At 36.2% G+C, this 22160-nt stretch overlaps 1 protein-coding gene across 1 annotated transcript; it reads left to right on the top strand.

The window, feature by feature from the left end:
* The first annotated feature begins 15937 nt into the window (after positions 1-15937).
* LOC120069767 (leucine-rich repeat receptor-like serine/threonine-protein kinase BAM3) lies at positions 15938-20203 on the top strand. Its single transcript, XM_039021566.1, has 2 exons — positions 15938-19022; positions 19656-20203. Exons 1-2 carry the CDS (start codon positions 16469-16471, stop codon positions 19991-19993), a joined length of 2892 nt encoding a protein of 963 aa, XP_038877494.1. The 5' UTR covers positions 15938-16468; the 3' UTR covers positions 19994-20203.
* The last annotated feature ends 1957 nt before the right edge of the window (positions 20204-22160 follow it).

The raw sequence follows: 22160 nt of genomic DNA, 5'->3' as shown, positions 1-22160 counted from the left end.
GGCGTTCTCTATCGGGGGGAAGTACTTATTCATAAACTTCTCCACCACCTATTCCCATCATGTAATCTCCCCTGGTTTGAGAGAATAAGCCCATTTTCGTGTTTGGTCACACAACGAAAATGAGAACAGTGTTAACCGAACCTCCTCAGAGGAAATGTTTGGGAACACAAACGTATTGTAGATCCAATAAAACTCCGGAGGTAGGCGTGCGGATCCTCGCCACGCCTTCTGCCAAACTGTCCGACAGTTTGAATCATCTGCAGCATCACCAGTTTCATTTCGAATCTCGATCTGTCAAGATATGGCCTCATGATTCCTAGTGAGAAATCATAGAGGTTGGACGATGCATAGTCCTGGATGGGCCTATTGCGGTCATTCGCCAAGAGGATGGGATTCGCCGTGAGATTATTTGCGTTTGGTGCTCTGTTTTCTAGTTGCTTCGCCATGTTTGGATCTTTCTCTTGTTGACGTTGGCGGCTGTTTCTTCTTCTTCTTCGAAAAGTTCTCTCAATCTCTAGGTCGTAAATGGGCTCAGGATTTTTTCCTTCGCTCATACGACACACGCTTCTTCTCTTACCTAAAAAGAAGCAGTGCACAGAGATGGAAAGTCTGCAAAGAAAATAAAAAATTTACTGTTAGCACAATTTGTATTACCATAGTCCCCGGCAACAGCGCCAAAAACTTGATGCGTGGTTAATGCGATGAAATAATGGTGTAGAATGCGATGGTAGAATATGCATTGTGCATGCAAGTTTTCTTAGCAAGATCCAAGTATAAACCCTACTAAGTTGCCTGGTAAGGCCAGGGTCGAATACAGGGACTATGGAAACAGTATGCGATGGTGATTTCTGATGACTTTGCGATGACAAATAAAATAATGCGTTGGTTGGTATGTTTGTTTAGTGTATAAATTCTATGCGGAAGAATTAAGAAAAGAGTCAATAATAACGAAAGTTACAATGAGTATGCGGGGGAACGGGTTGAGAAGGTAATTAGCTAGCGCTTCCTGGGATTGCGTTCAATTTATGCGATCATGCTACACACATACAACAACAATTCATCTTACAATGCAAGTGCCATAGTTCCTAGTTTTAGGACGCATGCGATGTATGCGATGATGTCTATAGGACTTATTCCTAAGTTGTAGCACTATAGATTATGTCTTTATGCAATGCACACAAGATACAAGTCCAATGATATACAATGATGACCTGAATTTATTTTCCTTATGTGATACTACTTCTAGATATGCATTAATAATGAATGTTCTTGTAGTATGTTGTGCGTTGTCACAAGTTTCCTTGCGTTGGAACCAAGTATAATTCCACCGCAAGTTTCTCGGTGTGATCCGAGGTCGAACACAGGGACTGTTTGAGGTTATTACGTTATATTTGTGATATATGTGACCGAAGGTTTTTCAATTTATAAAAGATTGTGTGTACAGATATTTAAACATGCGATAAAGTAAAGTAAAGCGGTAAAGATGCGATAATAAAATAAATTGCGATAAAGTAAACCTAAGCTATGATGATACAGGATACAGGTTACATGATACAAGATATCGAGGTTGAGACTGACTGTGAAGATTATACAAAGGTCGTGTTATACGGTGGTAAGTCTTATGTGCGAAGTAGAAAGAGAAAAGACAACTAATATAGACATCGCAAGTTCCTTTATTGCGTTAAAGACATAAATGTGGTTCCGCTTTCCCTTGGCGTACACCTCTCGGTGATCGGCCACATTCCCACATCTCTGTGGTGAAACAGGGACGAACGTAATGAACGCAAGGTTGCTTCCATCTCTAGAAGTACTTCTCGCTTTAGTTAACACATTCTTCTAACCTTCTCTCGGTAGATCAGAATGGCATCTTCACTTCTGCTCTCACAGGTTAAGATGTCGTCTAGCATGCCTTAGCTAAACACATTTAACTCTTTAGCACAAATTAATTTACTCGTTTAATCCATATTTACCAAGGGATTAAGAAGACTTCATGGAGAAAACGGTAAATGGAGGAACGGAAGTAGACAGAAAAGTGGAGATGGAAACGATCAAGACATTCAATAAAACTATTTAGCATCTGATAAATGGTTTGTGAATGAAGAGATTAAGAAGATGAAATACAGTTGATGAATAGAGTTAGAAACAAATACAAATAAGCGTCAATGTCTTGGTGCCGATCTGGATGGAGATTTCGCTTGCCGGTGTATGGATCGTGCGGATGGATGAGCTTCCCTCTCAGGCTTGCTCAACCGGTAGCAGGGATCTAAGAACAGAGCTTCACGGCGGGGATTTGGCAAAATCGCACTGAAACTCACCTTTCAGCCTTGTCTCTTTTCTTCCCGGATTTCCTCCGATCAGTACTCAGCTCAGCCTCTTTCTCAATAGCCTAATATCAATTCTCCCTCGTATCAAGTATATCCTTCACTGAAATCTATGAGGGTATTTATAGGTGTTGACTGTCTGACTTGTGGTCCCCACTTTGTTGTTATGGAAAGTCCGAAAATGGTGGAATAAATATTCCTTCTGTTAGGCAATCAGACTGTCAAATATGAACAACGGTTAGTTGTACACGTGTCGCAATCCTCGCATTTGCATTGCTCAATTGCATCTTTTGATCGTGTGTTCACGTGCGGTGTTGTTTTTATTACCGCATGCGATTGAGATTCAATGTGGATCGACTGTCGCGTTGCGCCGTCATTACATAGATCGTCTCTTCATTGTTGGTTGACGGGCGCAATGCAACGGAGATGCGTTATTCAGTTCGTCTTGAGCCCTGATCGCAAGCGGTGACTTGGTTTCCTGCAAAATAGAGTAGAAATATCCTTTTCTACCATCTTGATGGTGTTAGTGGATGTAATTGCGATAATTTATAATTATAGTATTTCTTAGCTAATTTTCATACAATAGACGCATATTCTCTCTCTTTTGGCTGCAATATCTGAATAAAGCAGTATAAATAACTTGTATTTCTACAAGTTATCATAAGTCTCTATTTCTTGCCTGTGCGATGATGAATGATGCACACAGGTACAAGGTGACCGCATACCATCATATCTTATCTCTAGGGTGCATGCGATGTGTTAATAGCAAACAGAACTTATTTCTAAGTTTCTATCTCTTGATTATGCGGTTATAATCTGACTCTCTCGAGCCTAGATTCTAATCTGACTTTTCCAAGCCTAGATTCTATCCTTAGACCACCCTCTCGAGTATCTCTAAAGGACGAATGATGCATACATAATACAAGATGATCGCATAAAATGAAGATCTCAGGTTATACTAGCTAAGTGCTTCTCAACCCATTCGACAGTTTAGTTACTCATACGTAATGTAAAGAGAGTGAACAAATATAGAGATGCAAATTTTATTTTAAAAATAAATTCAGAATATAAAATGACAATGGAAAATAAGGATAGAGAGCCTGGTAGCAATGTCTTGCTTCTCAAGGCTTTTATACTGAGTTTTCTCTACTCTGCCCAAAGAATGTTCTTGCTTCTGCAAGAGTCGGCCCTCTCTCTGTTCTCAATGCTTCCCGACACTCTTTCGAGTAAACCAGGACGATCTTTTGGCATTTTCTCTCTTCACTCGCTTCCTCCTTCTAAGTATGTAAAATCTAAGTATATGGTGAAGATGAACTCTAAATTCTGAATAGCGAAATCGAACTCCTTTAACGAAGGTGGCCTTCGATATTTATAGAGCTTCAGGGTGAAGAGCTTTTCTCTCAAATGATTTCACTGATGTGATGTCATTAATTCTCTGTTTGATGCGCCGATTAATTGTCACTGAAAAGTTGAGTGTACTTGCTACAGTGTGTCGTTAACGGCTTGTCAACTTAATTCGGAATCGACCATTATCAGCTTTCTGTCCCATCGTGATTTATTCCACCTTGATGCGCCGTCTCTATGCGGCCACCTTCTTGAGTAGATTTTCGCGAATGCAAATGATCGCATGGCCTTGCAGTCGCAATTTCTTAGTGCGCTTGGACGCCGCATTCCTTGGATCGCAATTCTGCCTTGCGCCAACGCATTTTTCTACAAAAAATACGTAATTTAGCCGTCTTAATGCGATGGACGTATGTGATCGCAATGTTCTATACTTAATGCTTTTGGACACAATTTTATATATTTTTACCGTCGCAATCCTTCATTGTTTTATATCTTTGCGTTGTAATAACGTGCATTTCTACCCGTTATCAGAGACATACAAGTGGATCATACTTTAAGTGATAACCTAAATGGTCTGTAGTACATGGATAAATGAGGGATACCTTATCCTAATAACACTACGAGCGTGGCCCGCTTTGTAGGTGTTACAAATGTTGTAAAGTGTTACAAATGATTTGATCCTAATCATTCGTGTATTAGACATGTGATCGGGGATACTTTATACAACGGAGTTTGTATAAGACCAGACCATGAAATGTTTAGTCTCGTTATATAACGCTGTTCATAATTGAGACTTTCATTTCACTGGGATGACCATAGGTAACATGACCTTAAACCTGAGTGAGTTGTGAACTCATGCCTATGAGGGCGGTTCTTTGATTTGCATGGGTGAGAGTGGCCAGATCGCTGACTCAAAAAGCCTACCATTTTGGGGATTCGTCTAATTGAAGAGCTGGGAACTCAGCTACACAAGACGGAATTCACTCCTTCCCCGAAGCAGGGGCAAGTAGATAAATTGCTCCCTTAAGAACTGATTCCGAGGCTTGTGGCATCACACCTTCTCTTGGCCCAAGAAGGGTTTATTCATAGTGGGACTATGATCTATTGTTCATTAAAGGAATCAGTGGTACTTAAGAAGTTAGATGTAACTACAGAGGCAAAACGATAAATTGGCCCAGTTGTACTCACGAGCGATTTGTGAAGGGTCATCGTATTTTGATTGGTTATATCCAATGGACATAGAAATACATATGTAGTGCGAAGAGTGCAGTTTTCGGTCTTTAGTAGAGTGTCCGGCAGTTAACGGATGGTGGATATCGTGATTAAAGGGTTTAGTCAGTTATTCACGTACCCTTTGAGCTTCAAGCTATAGGTCCATAAGGTCCCCTTGGTAGTTCCTGTCTCTTATACACATCTAGATGTGTATAAGAGACAGATTTTAGTCAGTTATTCACGTGCCCTTTGAGCTTCAAGCTATAGGTCCATAAGGTCCCCTTGGTAGTTCAATGAATTCAAGTTGAGAATCAAATTTTGGGTAAGTTTGAAATGTTCAAATTAACAAGAGGGAATTTAATTATATATGATATAATTGATATGATGTATTTGATATATTATTATTTGATTGGAGAAATTAATATAAATATAATTTATATTAAATGCCATAAAATAGAAAAAGAACTATGGTTTATATGTTGCATATGATGCAATATTAAAACTATAGGTTATAAATATAATATGATAAGTTATTTATTGTATTTATTTATATTTATTAATTATATAATAATTAATATTTCTTTTTCTAAATAACTACCTTAATGGGTGGTTTTAGACGGTTTTATGGTTAACTGTGAGATAAAAGAAATATGATTTCAAAATTCTCAAGACAACGAAACAAGTAATCAGATTACTAATCAGAGACTAAACGATAGAGGATCGAGTTCACTATACGTTAGTACTCATTTCTACACGATCGAGTGTCGAGTCTATGAGATAGATTTCCTTCTTCTACACGATAGTGTTGCCTAATACTCGATCGTCTACTTCCTCCTTTCCTCTATCCAAAATCATACAGAGCCCACAACTCCTGGATTCTCACACTGATAATACCAAGGTAATCTGGTGGTGGTGTCAAGTTCTATTCAAGAATCGAGTTTTACTCACTGGGTGATCGAGGAATTTCCAGTTGCTCATTGCTTCGTGCTGTTCGACGCATTGGTGTTTGATTGAGGAAAATACGTGAAGAAAGAGTTCTTCAAAGATATTTTCACTCGAGCCTTTGTATTTATTTTAAGAAGCATGTTGTAATTTATCTTTAATGTATAATCGTTTCTGTGTGACTGTGAATGTATGTGTTCTTTCACAATGGAGTTTGGAACGATCCGCTTCCACTCACTGGTCCTCTATATTTAGAGTTCCTTCATTTTTTTTATTATAAGAATTTGATACAAAGATTATTGACAAAAAGGGAACTGAGAATAAGATGGTTGACCACTTATCCTGTCTAGAAAATTCAGAAGTTGATCGCATGCAGCCTGACATCAACGCATGCTTTCCTGACGAAGTCGTGTTGAAAATTGATGACTTATGCCATGGTATGCTGACATTGTAAATTTTTTTAGCACGTAAACAATTCCCTGAGGATTACAACATGCAATAAAAGAAGAAACTGATGCACGAATGTAAGTTCTACTATTGAGATGAACCTCATCTATACAAATGTGGTCTTGATCATATCTTCAGGCAATGCGTCCCTGAAACCGCATACCAATACATACTTTCTCAATGCCATGTGTCACATTTTGGTGGTCATTTTGGTGGAGATAGAACAGCAGCAAAAGTCCTTCAATGTGGGTATGACTGGCCCACCGTGTTTAGAGATGTTAAAGATTTTGTAGTACGATGTGACAGCTGCCAACAAACAGGTAATATTTCAAGGAGAAATGAGATACCTCTAACAACGATTTTAGAAGTTGAATTATTTGATGTTTTGGCATAGATTTCATGGGCCCATTTCCTCCATCATGCGGCCATAACTACATCCTAGTAGTTGTTGACTATGTATAAATGGGTTGAGGTTAATTTTTGTGCTAAGAACTAAGTATTGGCATGACCAATGCATCTGTAAGAAAACTTTATTTGTTGGTCAAAAAGTTCTCCTGTTTAACTCACGATTGCATTTATTTCCAGGTAAATTACAATCACATTGGTATGGCCCATTCAAAATCAAAGAAATCTTTCCACATGGCACTGTGGAGTTAACCAATGACGATGGAACTAATGTATATAAAGTAAATAAGCAACACATTAAACCCTATTATGGAGGCGAGGTTGATCGTAATAAAGTCTCCATTGATCTTGGAATGCTCGAGCGAAGAACATGTCGGTGGTCCCTGTGGTGAAATGATGACATCTTAACAGGGATGCATCCTAACTTTTTGTCTTTATTGCTTTCTTATTTTTCCCCTCTTTTTGGATATTGCTTGAAGTTTTGTGGTGATTATTGATTTCAATATAAATTGTATGGAATTTGGATTCTCAAAAAATCAAAAGAGTGTTGGATTGTGTTGAGTTGTATGTCCTAAAACTCGTAGTTTATAAATAGTAAATATATATGAAGTTTATTCAGACAAATGTTGTTAAATGAAAATGAATTTATTGTCTAATAACTCTAAATCCAATAAACTACGAACCCTTGGCTATTGTAATGAATACTTGGACTTTATGTGGAGACATAAACTGGATCCAATTCGAGTAAAATAGCCTAAACAGTCTATAGTACTTGGATTAGGTTGGGTACTTATTTCTGGAGATACTATTTAATATGACCCATTTTATGATTGTTACAAATGTTATAAAGTGTCATAAATGACGTGATCAATTCGTTTATGTAGAGACATGTGAGCGAGAGTGTTCTACATGATGAGATTATATAAGACTGACCACAAAATGATCACTGTTAAATATTAACACCGTTTACCATTAACACTGAATAATTTTACGTCTTGATGACCTAGATAATTTGATCTAAATCCTAAGCTATCTATAAACTCCTGTTTATTCAGGATTGTCCTTTGATCTGCATAAGTGAGGGTAAGCTGAGCAGTGTTGCTCAATATGCCTCCCATTTCAGGGATAAGACCAAGTAGATAGTCGGGGATATAGAATTTGCAAGATGGAATTCACTCCTACCCATTTTAAAGATAGTAGAAAGGTTGTTCCCTTAAGGGCCGATCCCAGGTCTTGAACAAGGGGCCCCATCCTCTCGCTGGCCTGAGAGGGAATGGATTTAGTGATTAAGATCCTAAATCAATTGTTCATTAGAGGGATAGTGGTACTTAAGGAGAAAAGATGTAACTCAGGGGTAAAATGGTAATTGACCTAGCTGAGGTTACGAATAACCTGTGAATGATCAACTTATCAATGACAGTTATATCAAATGGACACAAAATATATCTACAGTGAGGGGAGTACAACTACAGGCTATAGTAGACAATCCTATTAGTTAACGAATGTTGATTAACTAGGTTAAAGAGTTTGATCGGCTTGTCTCAGATCGTTGGAACTCATTATCTGTAGGTCCATTAGGTTTCCTTGCTAGCTCACTACGGACAAAATTGAAGAATTAGGTGAAGTGAGAATTTGAAATGTTCGAATTCGGCCTTTAGGAAAAATTGTATTTTATAGAATATATAATTTAGAATTAAATAATTAATTATTTTTGGAGAGTATATTTTATGTTAAATAAAATATTAGCATGAAATTATTTTAAAATTTGATTAATGTGATTAATCAAAATTAGTGTTAAAGTCAATCATTAAAAATTTCTTAATTAAATAATTTCTAAAATATGAAAAATATATTTCATATTTTATAAAAAAAATGATTTATTATAATTTTTTAACAAAAAATTAGTTAGTGAAAAAAATCCAATTGTTGGATTTTTTCACTAAGTGGATTATGAAGTGGCTCATGCTAAGCTTGACACATATTTTTTGATGCTAATGGAGTTTGAGGTGGAGACCATGCAAGAAGAATTTTTGCATGTGTTTTGGTTTATAAATAGTTTTGTTTTTCCAAATAATAAAGGCTAATGCTTCCTTGAATTATTAAGCCACAAAATCTCTTTCTCTCCAAATTAATTAGTGAAATTTTTTATCTTTCACTAAAAAATTCGGTCCTACAACCATGTTCTTCAACCGAAGAATAGCGAGGATTTTCTATTGGTAGTTTCGATTGCTTACGGAGAGGAAGATTCTTGTGGAAACTACAAAGGTTGTATTTCTAACCCTTTTGCATGCTTAATCATATATATATAACTAGAGCGTTTTTGATCAATTGCTTCTGCTGTGCATGTTGTTTTCATTCCATCAATTGGTATCATAGCATGCTTACAACGTTCTATTGCATTTGGTGGGTGTCTTTCATATGATGAATGCTTTGTGGGCTAAAGTGGATACTTTACAGATTTGGCATTAGTTTTCTCTTTATTTTGTTTTGGAAATTGTAATTACTCACATGTATATGAGCTTTAATGTATTGCAAAGGGTTTGTAATTCTTATGGCGTCATTAGAGTCCAATTAGGCCTTCGATTGTTCAAAAGAAGTGGTAGAACTCAAGCTGACCGAGAGAATTGGTGAAAAAAAAGTCTCATAGACTCGGAAACAACCTTCCAGACCCGAGAACCCAACCCTCAGCACATTCGACCCGGTTCTTTAAGCTCCCATGTGTGCCCTTCGTTCGACCTATCCATGTTCAACTCGATTCGGTGAGTCCCGTGCGTACGCCTGCTTACCGCGTCTGACTCGTCAAGGGCACTCGACCCGCTTCACGACCCGAGTCCCAACCCGTGCATCTGATTGCTCCAGCCCGGTGACTTGACTCGCATGCATTGACCGATTTGGTTTGATTTGGTTAAGCCGGTTTGACCGATTGAACCTGGTCTTTTGGAGTTTTGAAGGTGGTTCAAGTGTTTTTTGGTCGGTTCAAGTTGGTTCAAAAGGTTTGAGGCCGGTTCGAGGGAGTTGCTTGCTTAATTATGTAATAATCTAGTTATTTGTTTGTTTTAATGCCAAAATCGGTCCACTTTAGTGTTGTTTAAGTATTATGCATTTGATGTATGATATTATTTTTAATATGTGTGCATAAAGTATGCCATATAGTTTTAAAAGATCCCACCATAGGATAAGCATGTGGCATGCATTTATTATATGTTATAAGTGTTATAATTTATATAGTATGCATGCTTAGATTTTCGTAATTTAATATAAGTGTTATATTAAAGCATGAATTTTTTTAAGGAAGCATGTTATAGATGAATGTTGTAACGACCAAAATTCAGGAGGGTACATGAATGACCGGTATCACATCCGAATGAGAGGGATCCTGAGGAGATGAAAGTATGGTTAAGAAAAGCTTAAAAAAATTGAAAGTTACTACTTATACCAACAAGGTGCACCTTCTTTTTCGGTGGCTCAATCATAGGAACTCCAAAGTTAAGTGTGGGCTTGTGGCGTTACAAATGTTCTAGGGGTTTATAATTGTTATAAAATAACCTAGATGTCCTACAGCTTCTTCCATTAGGTCACACCGTGAGATTTTTATGTTACGTCTGCTGTCGTTTTTAGGCGGCACTAGCTAGTCTTAACGTAGGATTCAAAACACTGTGAACTCCAAAAATGGATAGAGTTACTTAGGTCCGTTTTCAAACAATTGTTTCTCTTTCAAGGGCTTGTTTGGTTCCGATCTATGTAATAACTTGAGAAAGTTCAGTGATCTAATTTTTTCTAGAGACTCGAGACCAGTGTTCAACATTATGATATTTTTTCACACTAAGTCCTTTTTTGCTATAACTTGAGAAAGTTCATACTTCAAATATGCAATAGTAGATATAAGTATGTGATTGTCAGCCATCAAGGATTCAATTATTTCTTTCTGCATATCAAGGACTTTCTGATCATCTTGTCATTTGATAAAAAGTGCTTGATAAAAAGGAACCGTAGACCCATGATTGGTAGTATCATGAACATTTTCTGCATACACATCATATTAGAAATCTAACATGTCGCGCTGTCAGATGAGATGTTACTAACAAGTGTTTTGACATCTTCCTCTCAGTCACTACTGTTTGCAGATTCATCATAAGGAAGAGTTAAAACACAGTTTTTCCCTTGCTTCTTCAAAAAAATTAGGACATTATGCTTGAAAGTGTCCATAGCCGTCATTCTGCTTGAAAGTGTCCATACATCACACTCTATGCATTTGAAGTGAAGGGAATCGAATTCCCACGGAAGCATGAGATCTCTTTACAATTTTGAAAAACGATTTTGTGAGAAATAAAACATCAGTGAACTCATGGAAATGTTCAAAAGGATAAACACACAAAAATGATCTAAGCATACTTCTAATGAAGAAGGGAAGAAATGAACTCACCCTTGTGGATTATTTTCCTTCTTTACGTTTTCCCTTCCAAATGTCACGAACAATCTCGAGCTTCTCAATGAACATGAACACCACCTCTAAGGCTAACTTGTTATTCTCTTGAATGAAAAATGATTGGAAGTGTGGGCTCTAAAATCTTTTGATGGAGGAGTTTTAGAAATAAATTTTCTTTAAAGAAGAGAGATTAGAGAGAAAGGGTGGAGGCTAGGTTATTTTTCACCAAAACAAAACCCTTTACCATAAAACGTTTATAATGGTATATTTCCAAGCTTTTCCACTTTACTCCTTTTAGCTAATTAATTAATTAACTATTACTTAGCTAATTAATTAATTAACCACATACAAATTAAATAACTATATATTAAATCAAATTTAATATAAAGTTAATTAATTAATTAACATACAAATATCACATATTTATAAGCATATATCTCTTTCTGAATCCAGTTCATATAGATATAATATTTTAATCTCATTCAAATACATCTCTCTTATAATATAGTTTGGATTATAGATCATATCTATCAGAAGTCACTATAGTTTATATTAATCATATTAATACAAAATTCTTTTAATTAATTTAAACAATCCAAATCATTTCTTTTTACTATCCTTAGAGAGCTAACAAGTGAACCTTATGGATCTACAGATTAAAAGCTCTAATGATATGAGATTAATTTAATTAAAGTCTTTTAATTAAATCAATCAATATTCATTAACTATCGATTGCTTCAGTAAAGATCGATAGCTACACTCTTCGCATTGTAGATGTATTTATATGTCCATGGATATAACTAATTAATAGTGAGTCGACCCTTCACAAATTGCTCATAACTACAACTAGGTCATTTTACCCTTGTAGTTATATCTAACTCTTTAAGTACCACTAGTTTCTCTAATGAACAATCAATTTATAGTCTAACTATAAACTAACACCTCTCGGGCTAGTGAGAGATTGAGGCCTCATTATTCAAGACCCGAAATCAGCTGTTAAGGAAAAAAATTTATCTACTTTCTCAATGCTCGAGAAGAAGTGAATTTCTTCTTGTGTAGGTGTGTTTCTAGCTCTCTAATTGGACAAATCCCCAAAATGGTAAGCTTGTTGAGTCGACTAACATGGCCACTCTCAACCATACAAATCAAAAAATTGCCCTCATAGATAGGAGTTTACAACTCACTTAGGAATAAGGTCAAGTCACCTATGGTCATCCTAGTAAAATATTAGTTTCTTTAAGTAACGGTGTTATAAAGAGACACCAATCATTTTGGGGTTCGGTCTTGTATAAACTCTTTATACAGAATACCTCCACTCACATGTCTCCACATGAATAATGTGGCTCATATTGTCTGTAACATTTACATTTACAACTCATATAACAATTACAAAGTGGGTCGTATCCGCAATGTTACCAGGATAAGACACCCAACCTTATCCATTTACTACAGACCTTTTAGGTAATAACTTGAACATGAACATCTTGTATGTCTACCACATACTGTTCAAGTGACATCACATAACCTTGGATCTTAGTTTATTGGATTGAATTAATGCAGTCTAAATGTCAAATGAAATACCTCTTATTTTATTAAATAAATAATTTATTCTTTCAAATACAAACTACAAGATATACGAGATTTAAGACACTAAATCCAACATTAATGACTTTTCTTTTTGAAAATTTAAGGCCCTTGACTTGTCAACGTCCTTCCTACTGCTGTGAATTCCGACTTGCTCAAGAGGAAGAAAATCATCAAATTTATAATTTTTAGAATTAAAATTGCCAGACTTCTTTTCAAATCGTTTAAGAATACGATTAACTTATTTTGAAAGCAATGAAATAGATTCAACAAGGGAATCCTCAGACTCTTTGTCAGGACTATTATGCTCATCATGAACTGAAGATTGTAAAGCAATTCTCTTATTCTTCTTCTCGGGCTTTCCATACATGGACATCTCAAAAGTTAGCAAAGAGCCAAATAGTTCATCTACTTTCAAGGATGTTATGTCTTGAGCCTCCTCGATGGTAGTGGCTTTCATATCAAACTTCTTAGGTAGAGACCTAAGCACTTCTTGACAAATCTTTCTTCTGAAATTTTCTCTCCTAAAGCAAATGACTCATTAACAATATCTAGTAATTGAACATTGAATTCATCAATTGATTCATCATCTTTTGAGATTCTCAAACTTTGAAGTCAATAGCTACAACCTTGACATTTTAACTTTTGAGGTTCCTTCATGACCACTGTAATTCAGTTTTCAAGATTTCCTTCCCATCGTCAGTTTTGATGGTTGAATGAGACCATCCAGTAACCACGACCTTCCAAGTTTTGCTATCAATCGACTTCATAAAGGTAGTCATTCGAGCTTTCTAGTATAAATAGTTTGTATCATCCTATAGAAGGATGAGTGGTGGAGCCACCTTCCTTGATTTCATTCATGATCGAAACACTTGAGATAAATGTGACCCACTCTGATACCAATTGAAAAAGCGTTAGGTTGACTCGTCATTCACATTACGAATGTTAAACAAAAAACACAGACAACAACTATAACAACAAGATATCAACAAGTAAGAAGATAAAGACATACAGAAGTTGGTGACCCTATTAAGTAAAATCTACCTACACCTGGGGGAAAGTGTGCCCAGAAAAGATAATCCAATAATATTAATAAGTTAATCAGTTTAAAACATAGTACTTATTTGTAATACACAACTATTACAGTGACTCACGTAGAGCTCAACTCACTGATCACCTAGGCTTCTCCTAGATGTGAGATTCACTATAAAATACACTTAGGCTCCCCTATGTTTGACAATAGTAGTGTTGAACACTTCGACTTCCGATAGTGTGCGAGACTCTTCTCAATGTTGTTATATTTCCTTCAAATCAGCGAACTCCCTTCACTGATGAATCTTAGGATCCACTTAATATGGAGAATTCTTCTCCATAACAATGACTTAGGCTCTCCCTAGGATCATGAGAATCCTTTCTCGACAATGATGGCTTAGGCTCCCTCTAAGATCATGATTATCTTCAACATATTGCACTCAATATTGCACATCAGAATATAGTGAGCAAAGAGCAAAAACACAATATTGCATAGTTTGGCCACATAAAATATCTTGCTCAAATTATAAAAGCGGCAACCCTAAATGATCAACAAACTTCACCTCTAATAATTGAATCCAAGAAAGGAAACAAATCCCCATTTGAAAAAGATAAGGCACGTCTCAATAAAGGAAAATATTGAAACAAAATAAATCAGCCGGAATCTTTTCGATAAAGAAAAAATATTTCACAGGAAACAAAATCTGTTGTCTGAAACAGATGTTAAGACTTTATTTGAGACAATTGTAGAAATCAATGACTTAGAAAAATCTAAAGCCAACCAAACAAATCTTCAACTACGACTATAAAATAATTCTCTTCCACTCGTTCTCTACACCAATTTGAGTGCCATCATCTTTTTCATGACTTTTTATGGGTATGTACATGTACATATACATATACATGTGTAAATGTAGATTGTAGATCATTATACCATGAAATCATGTAGTTGAAATCAAACTGAGCATAGCTCAATTGGCATCCGAGTTAGCTAGAAATCACAAAGTTTGTGGTTCAAACCCTCCTAAACCCATTTATACTAAAAAAAAGTGACAAATATCAATTTATACGAAAGCATGCGGTTGGAAGTAATCTATTTTATGATAATCATATAATATTATGTCCTATTTTGTGTTGAACTATCACTTTTTTTAACTTTAGATCATTTAATTGTTTTAAATGGTAAAACTGCCAAAATGACATTGATAGACCCTGAACTTACATTTCATACTCGATATATTATTATTATTATTATTATTATTATTATTATTATATTTGGAAATTCTTTCATAGTCAATCTTACTATGATTATTTTTTTTATCTTAAATTAAAACAACTTATAAAATTCATAATCTCAATTTTCAATGGAGTTTTCATTTTATTTAAATTTAAGATGATTACAGATTGGTTCTCTTTTTCTAATACCAAATGCAAATAATACTATCATTATCATCTTCTTTTTTTTTTTTTTTTTTTGGGAGATACTTTGATTTCAATTGGTGTTATATAATTTCTTCTAGAAAAATGGTATTATATAATTTATCTATATTAAACAAATAATTTTTATTGACAATAAAGTTTAATATTTTTAAATATGTTTTATTCAAATAAATTTCATCACTAAAAGCATTATAATAATTTTTTTTCTTATGTTGGTACTAAATAATTAAGAACCTTTCTTTTCTAATAAAAAACTAAAAGGTGAATTATTTCTATCATCGTTATCATAGCCAATACTTTTATCAAATATTGCTTCTTTTTTTTTATCATATATTAAATCTGAAATCTTAAGACCAAATCAAAACCAAATTAGAAATTCAAGTGTTGAAAATATAGTATAAAAAATAAATAAAAGTAATTTTGTCAAAGTGAACTTGACTCGATAGTACACATGCACTGACGGGTCGAAAATTCAATTCTCCTGTCGCGGTATTCAAAATAATAATAAAAAAATAATAGAATTAATATGATGCAAAAAAAATGTCAACTAGTACAATATAAATACATAAAGTAAGATTGGGAGAACGGAGGGAGGCTATGATTTGTCGTAGTTGTGGAGGCAGCCTCTTAACGCTAATAAAGGAAAGGAAAGGAAATGTGCAATCTAAAAGCACAATCAGCATCTTCATTATTTTAAGCCCTTTACACCCAAGGGCTTAGTCTCACAGGCAAGATTCCAAATCTATCACATAATAATATATATATATATATAGATAAAAACGGAATTTTCAGAAGCTGAAGCAACTTCATTTGCATGAAAGAAAACATATATATCAGTTAATCCATACAAGTTAGAGGAAGAGCCAAGACATACACGTACGCAAACACCCTACACCCCACAGGGCCCTGCAACCAAACATGGCTTTTGAACTTTCATTCCTCCCAATCCCATCTTTTCTTTTCTGCCCTATTTGATTCTGAAAAAAGTATTTTTGGAGGCCATTTTAGTAATTTACCTCTTTTAAAGCTTTTGATCTGATCCAACGGCATATGGTTTTGCATCTTTATGCAAACATTGCTTTTGCTTTTTCTTTTTCTTTAATATATATATGTAATATGGTTTTATTTGTGTTGCTCTCTTTTTCTAAAGTTAAAGATGAATCCCATGTATACAATACCCCAGGCCAGGCAGAGAGAACAAAAGAGATGGCCTTGGGTTTGGATGCTGCTGCTAATGCGCAACATTGCGGCTCCTATAAAATTCAATTCCTCGAAACATACTAGAATATAGAGATTGTGAGCAATTTGAAGTCCCATGGGTGCAGCAGCTTGGCATATGAAGTTGTTCACACTTAAACTTGTGCTGGTCCTCCTTCCTTGTGTGCTCTCCCACTCAGTGTCCCTCAAGGCACAAGCTTCTGTTCTGGTTTCCATCAAACAGAATTTCGATGAAGCCAGTGCCATTTCGACACTCCTGGACTGGAACGTTTCAAATTACTCAAGCCTCTGCCGTTGGACTGGAATTCAATGCGATGGCATTGGCATGAAGAGAACAGTAGTGTCGCTGGATATTTCCAATTCCAACATCTCCGGGAGCTTCCCCCCTCTAATTCACAAGCTAATCAACCTTCGCTTTCTCAACATTTCCAATAATCAGTTCAGGGGACAACTCGACTGGGAGTATTCTCAGTTGAAACTGTTGCAGGTATTTGATGCTTATAACAACAATTTCAATGGCTCCCTCCCCACACGCCTCCCTCAACTTCCCAGTCTAAAGCACTTAAATCTTGGCGGGAATTACTTCACCGGTCGAATCCCACCAAGCTATGGTGATATGGGGGAGCTCACTTATCTTTCCCTTGCCGGCAATGACTTGGGCGGTCCCATTCCCCCTCAGCTCGGTAATCTTACCAATCTCCACCACCTTTATTTGGGATACTTCAACCAGTTTGAGGGTGGGATACCGTCTCAACTCGGACAACTAGTCAATTTGAATCATCTCGACCTTGCGAGTTGTGGTTTACAAGGTCCAATCCCACACGGGTTGGGGAATCTCAACAACTTGGACACTCTGTTCTTGCAGACAAATCAGCTGACCGGTTCAGTTCCTCCCCAGTTGGGCAACTTGAGCGCCTTGATTTCCCTTGACCTCTCCAACAACCAGTTAACAGGAGAGATCCCCCTTGAATTTGCAAACCTCCGCCAGCTTTCGCTCCTCAACTTGTTTATGAACAAGTTCCACGGGGAGATCCCTGATGTTGTAGCCCATCTTCCGGGGTTGGAGGTTTTGAAGCTGTGGCAAAATAACTTCACAGGAGCCATTCCGTCAAAGCTGGGTGAGAATGGGAGACTCACGGAGGTGGACTTGTCGAGCAACAAGCTCACTGGGCTGGTCCCGGAGCGTCTGTGCTTGGGAGGAAGGCTGAAGATCTTAATTTTACTCAACAATTTTCTGTTTGGGGGTGTGCCAGGTGATCTAGGGCGATGCCAGACGCTAGTAAGAGTTCGGATGGGTCAGAATTATTTGACGGGAACAATCCCAGAGGGGCTGCTTTACTCGCCACAACTCTCCCTCATGGAATTGCAGAACAACTACCTGAGCGGACCCCTTCCACAAGACATGCGCCAACTCCCTTCCAAACTCGGCCGCCTGAACCTCTCCAACAATCGCTTTTGTGGATCCCTTCCCATTTCCATCGGCAACTTCACAAACCTCCAGATTCTGCTTTTGAGTGGAAACCGTTTCTCTGGGAACATTCCTCCTGAAATTGGCAAACTGCGAAATCTTCTCAAGCTAGACATGAGCAGAAACAACTTATCCGGTTCAATCCCTCCTGAGTTGAGTAGTTGTGTGTCCCTCACTTACCTGGATTTGAGCCTCAATCACCTAACTTCCCCAATCCCAGTTCAAATCTCACAAATTCGCATCTTAAATTATCTAAACTTGTCTTGGAACCATCTTACCCACAGCCTTCCCAAGGAAATTGGGTCCATAAAGAGCTTGACCTGTGCCGACTTCTCCTACAATAACTTGTCCGGTCCCATACCCGAAACTGGGCAGTTTCTACTCTTCAATTCCACATCCTTCGTGGGCAACCCTCAACTGTGTGGATTCTCGTTGAATCCCTGCAACGACTCGGCATCCAAGTCTCAAACCCCAACAAGCGCCAATTCGAACAAAGGTGCTGGGAAATATAAGCTTGTGTTCGCGTTGGGGCTATTGATGTGTTCAGTAATATTTGCAGCTCTGGCAATTGTTCAGACAAGGAAAGCGAAAAAGAAATCAAGTTCGTGGAAGCTAGCAGCATTCCAGAAGCTGGAATTTGGATGCAAGGACATCACAGAGTGCGTAAAAGAAAACAACATAATTGGAAAAGGAGGAGCTGGTATTGTGTACAAAGGAATCATGCCAAGCGGGGAACAAGTAGCCATAAAAAAGCTGTTGGCCATAACCAAGGGCTCCTCCCATGACAACGGCCTGTCCGCGGAGATACGGACGCTGGGCAAAATCCGGCATAGGAACATCGTGAGATTGCTTGCATTTTGCTCCAATAAGCAGACGAATCTGCTGGTATACGAGTACATGCCTAATGGAAGTTTAGGAGAAGTTCTCCACGGGAAGAGGGGGGGTTCTCTAAAATGGGGAACCAGGCTGAAGATAGCCATAGAAGCCGCCAAAGGGCTTTGCTATTTGCACCATGACTGCTCCCCGCTCATAATTCACAGGGACGTCAAGTCCAACAACATTTTGCTCGACTCAGATTTCGAGGCTCATGTAGCTGACTTCGGTTTGGCCAAGTTCTTGCAAGACAATGGAACATCGGAGTGCATGTCTGCAATAGCCGGCTCCTACGGCTATATTGCTCCAGGTATGTATCAGTATCAGTATCAGTATCAGTATGTGCGATGTATTGTGTATGTTTCATTGATGTTTGTTTGTTTCTGTAATAGAATTCTCACTCGTTCATCCATTTGTACTTGCCTATGACCTTACTTTACAAGTTACAAGTTCAAAGAATGCAATATGCTAAAATGCCGGTTTGAATCGGGAGTGGTTCGGTTGCTGCAATTATATCCCACTGAATTCTCTTTTAATTCCACTGTCGGTCCCCGAACCCACCAGAATTTCCCACTATAAAACAAACGAAGGAGAGAAAAGCCGATAGGAATTTGCCTTTTCCTTTTCCCGAGTAATTAAAGAGAAGAATGGTGAGGATTCCAATTCCAACAAGGGTAGAAGGAATCCACTAACGCAAAGGAAAATTGCCCTTTACCTTTTTCTTTCTTGTGCCCTACCATATATTAACTCGAGACATGAGCTTTCGCATGTCTTGAAATCGTAACCCTACTTCTCCATTTCCGACCCTCACCTATCACACGTCACCTTTTTCACTACAACTACAATACAAAAAATTACACTACATCCTTTCTTTTTACCTTCTATCTAATTATTACAAATTCTTCTTCGTGAAGTTACAAACTAACAGAATTTTTTGCGACAGAATATGCATACACATTAAAAGTGGACGAAAAAACTGATGTTTATAGTTTTGGAGTGGTGCTACTGGAGCTGATAACAGGGCGGAAGCCAGTGGGCAATTTCGGAGAAGATGGCTTGGACATTGTCCAGTGGGCTAGGATTCAAACCAATTCCACCAAAGAAGGTGTTGTTAAGATATTGGATCAAAGGTTAAGTAACATACCAATTAATGAAGCGAAGCATATTTTCTTTGTTGCTATGTTATGCGTTCAAGAACACAGCGTGGAGCGGCCAACAATGAGAGAAGTGGTTCAAATGCTTGCACAAGCCCAACAATCTAATACCTTTCACATGCATTGACCTTACCCACACAATAGCCAATGTTGGATTGAAGTTTTAATTCTATTCTACTTGAGGTGCCAACTTACTCATAGTTCATCGGTGAGGCAACAGATGAAAGAGCATCCATAATCTACTTTATTCTAAATAGGTATTGTCGTTGTATGATATTAAGTGGAGTTTTGTTCAAAGATGATGTATTGATGAAAGTTCTTCATTTTCTTCTTTTCTTTTTTATATTTCATTTTCAGTTATATGTTAAAATGATGGTGATTGTCGGAGTTGTTGACACAAAGCTTTCTTCCACTACCTAACAAGGCATGTTGTCTCAATGTATCAAACAACATCGTCATGACAATAATACAAAACACGTCCAAGAACTACCTAACAAGTAAAACACAAAGAAGAATTATGGACTTGAATACAACCAATCAATATGATTTAGACACTCATGGTCATAACTTTACAATTCAACCATACTTCAGGAACCTGTATAATAGGGTTCCATTAAAATCAGTCATTTTTAAAGGGAATTTGAAAATTGGTTTTTACTAAAATTGTGATATGGTTTGGTTTAAAATTTTAAAGAAAATCGAATTTTTCGGTTTCAGTTTGGTTTAGGATTTGAAAACCAAATATAAAATCAAATTCAACTGTTTATATATATATATATATACATATATGTTATATTATAAAAACCGAACCGTTTTTATATATATTATATAAATATTTAAAAAAACATATATTACATATCTACATTTATACTATATTAAAAAGTTAAGATAATTAAAAAATATTTTTGGAGAATTATTTTTCATTTTTAATTAATAATTAATTACGAAAATATCAATTTCTTCAAGACCATGTAACCCTTGTGTTTTGTATTAATTACAAGTATACTAATTTTATTTAACCATCGAATCTCTTTTCTTCTTAATAATTAATTATTTCTTTACTTTATGCTTTAAATTTAAATAAAAATTAGAGAAAAATACAACTTTAGTTGATGACATACTAATATCAAATAGTGGCAACTTACTTTTACGTTTTTTTTTAAGGCAAGTAAGTTACTTTTACCTATTTAATGATTAATGATGACATTTCTTTTTTTTTTTTTTTTTTACTTTCATAATATTTTTAATGATTTTACATCTAATTAAAATTAATAACAGGACCTGAAAGAGAAATTGTCGAAAATGAAAAAATAGGAAAACTATTTACATCCTATAGCCAAAAAAAAATGGTCAACGGAAATAGCTTCAGTTTTTTAAAAAATTCTAAAACTACCCCTTCATATTTAAAGGAAAAATGATGAATAATGGTCAACGAAGTGTTATATTTAAGTTCTTGTTCTTCTTCAAATGATGAAGTTATAGGAGATATTTTTTTATGGTGATTTGAAGGAAAAAAATGTATGTAAAAGTAAAGAAGTATTTTCAAAGTGTTTTTACATAAATGCAGAGAAGAATAATTTTCAATTTAGGATTACAAGATCAAATTCAAAGTCTATTGAGTTCAAATGTTTGCAAGAAGGCTGCAAATGGTATGTTAGGACATCTCGGTGTAAGAATAGTGAATTGTGGATATTTAAGAAGTACATTTCTGAGCATGACCGTCCATTGAACACAACTCATAGTTGTTATTGGCAAGTTTCTTCGTCAGTAATTGGCAATTGCTTGATAGATAATTTTAAGTTTACGTATACAGATCAATCCATTCCTAGAGACATTATCCATAAGGCTCGTACAAAAGTTGAAGTTAATATAAGTTATCAAAAAGCTTGGAGGGTAAAAGAACACATAGTAAAGATATTAAAAGGAGATGCACTTGAATCATAAACCTTGATTCCATGATTTTTTAAATAGTTGAATGAAATGAATCTAGGTATGATCCATTTTCCTTAGTAATTTTTTATCTCTTTCCATTGTAGATAGAAAATGATAGACAACTATCACTGTTTATCAGTGATAGCTATCTATCACAGCCTATCTTAGATAGACAAGGATAGTTGTTATCATCGTCTATCTTAGATAGACAATGATAGACATCTATCATTATCTATCTATACAGTTTTGTTACTATTTACACTAATAGAAATGTTTTTATGTATTTTTACAAGTGCCTATATTACTTTAGAAATGAATGATAATGGTCGTTTCAAGTTTTGCCTTATGACTTTTAGTGCATC

Source organism: Benincasa hispida, unplaced genomic scaffold (assembly GCF_009727055.1).
Source record: "Benincasa hispida cultivar B227 unplaced genomic scaffold, ASM972705v1 Contig587, whole genome shotgun sequence".
NCBI classification, from domain to species: domain Eukaryota; kingdom Viridiplantae; phylum Streptophyta; class Magnoliopsida; order Cucurbitales; family Cucurbitaceae; genus Benincasa; species Benincasa hispida.
The sequence above is the reverse complement of the archived record's forward strand: the minus strand, read 5'-3'. Positions and strand labels throughout refer to the sequence as shown.

Bases quoted from the DNA above. Each gene is read 5' to 3' on its own strand.
- LOC120069767 (XM_039021566.1), top strand. From the start codon at position 16,469: ATGGGTGCAGCAGCTTGGCATATGAAGTTGTTCACACTTAAACTTGTG. The intron at 19,023-19,655 runs GTATGTATCAGT...TTTTTGCGACAG, and splicing joins CTACGGCTATATTGCTCCAG to AATATGCATACACATTAAAA.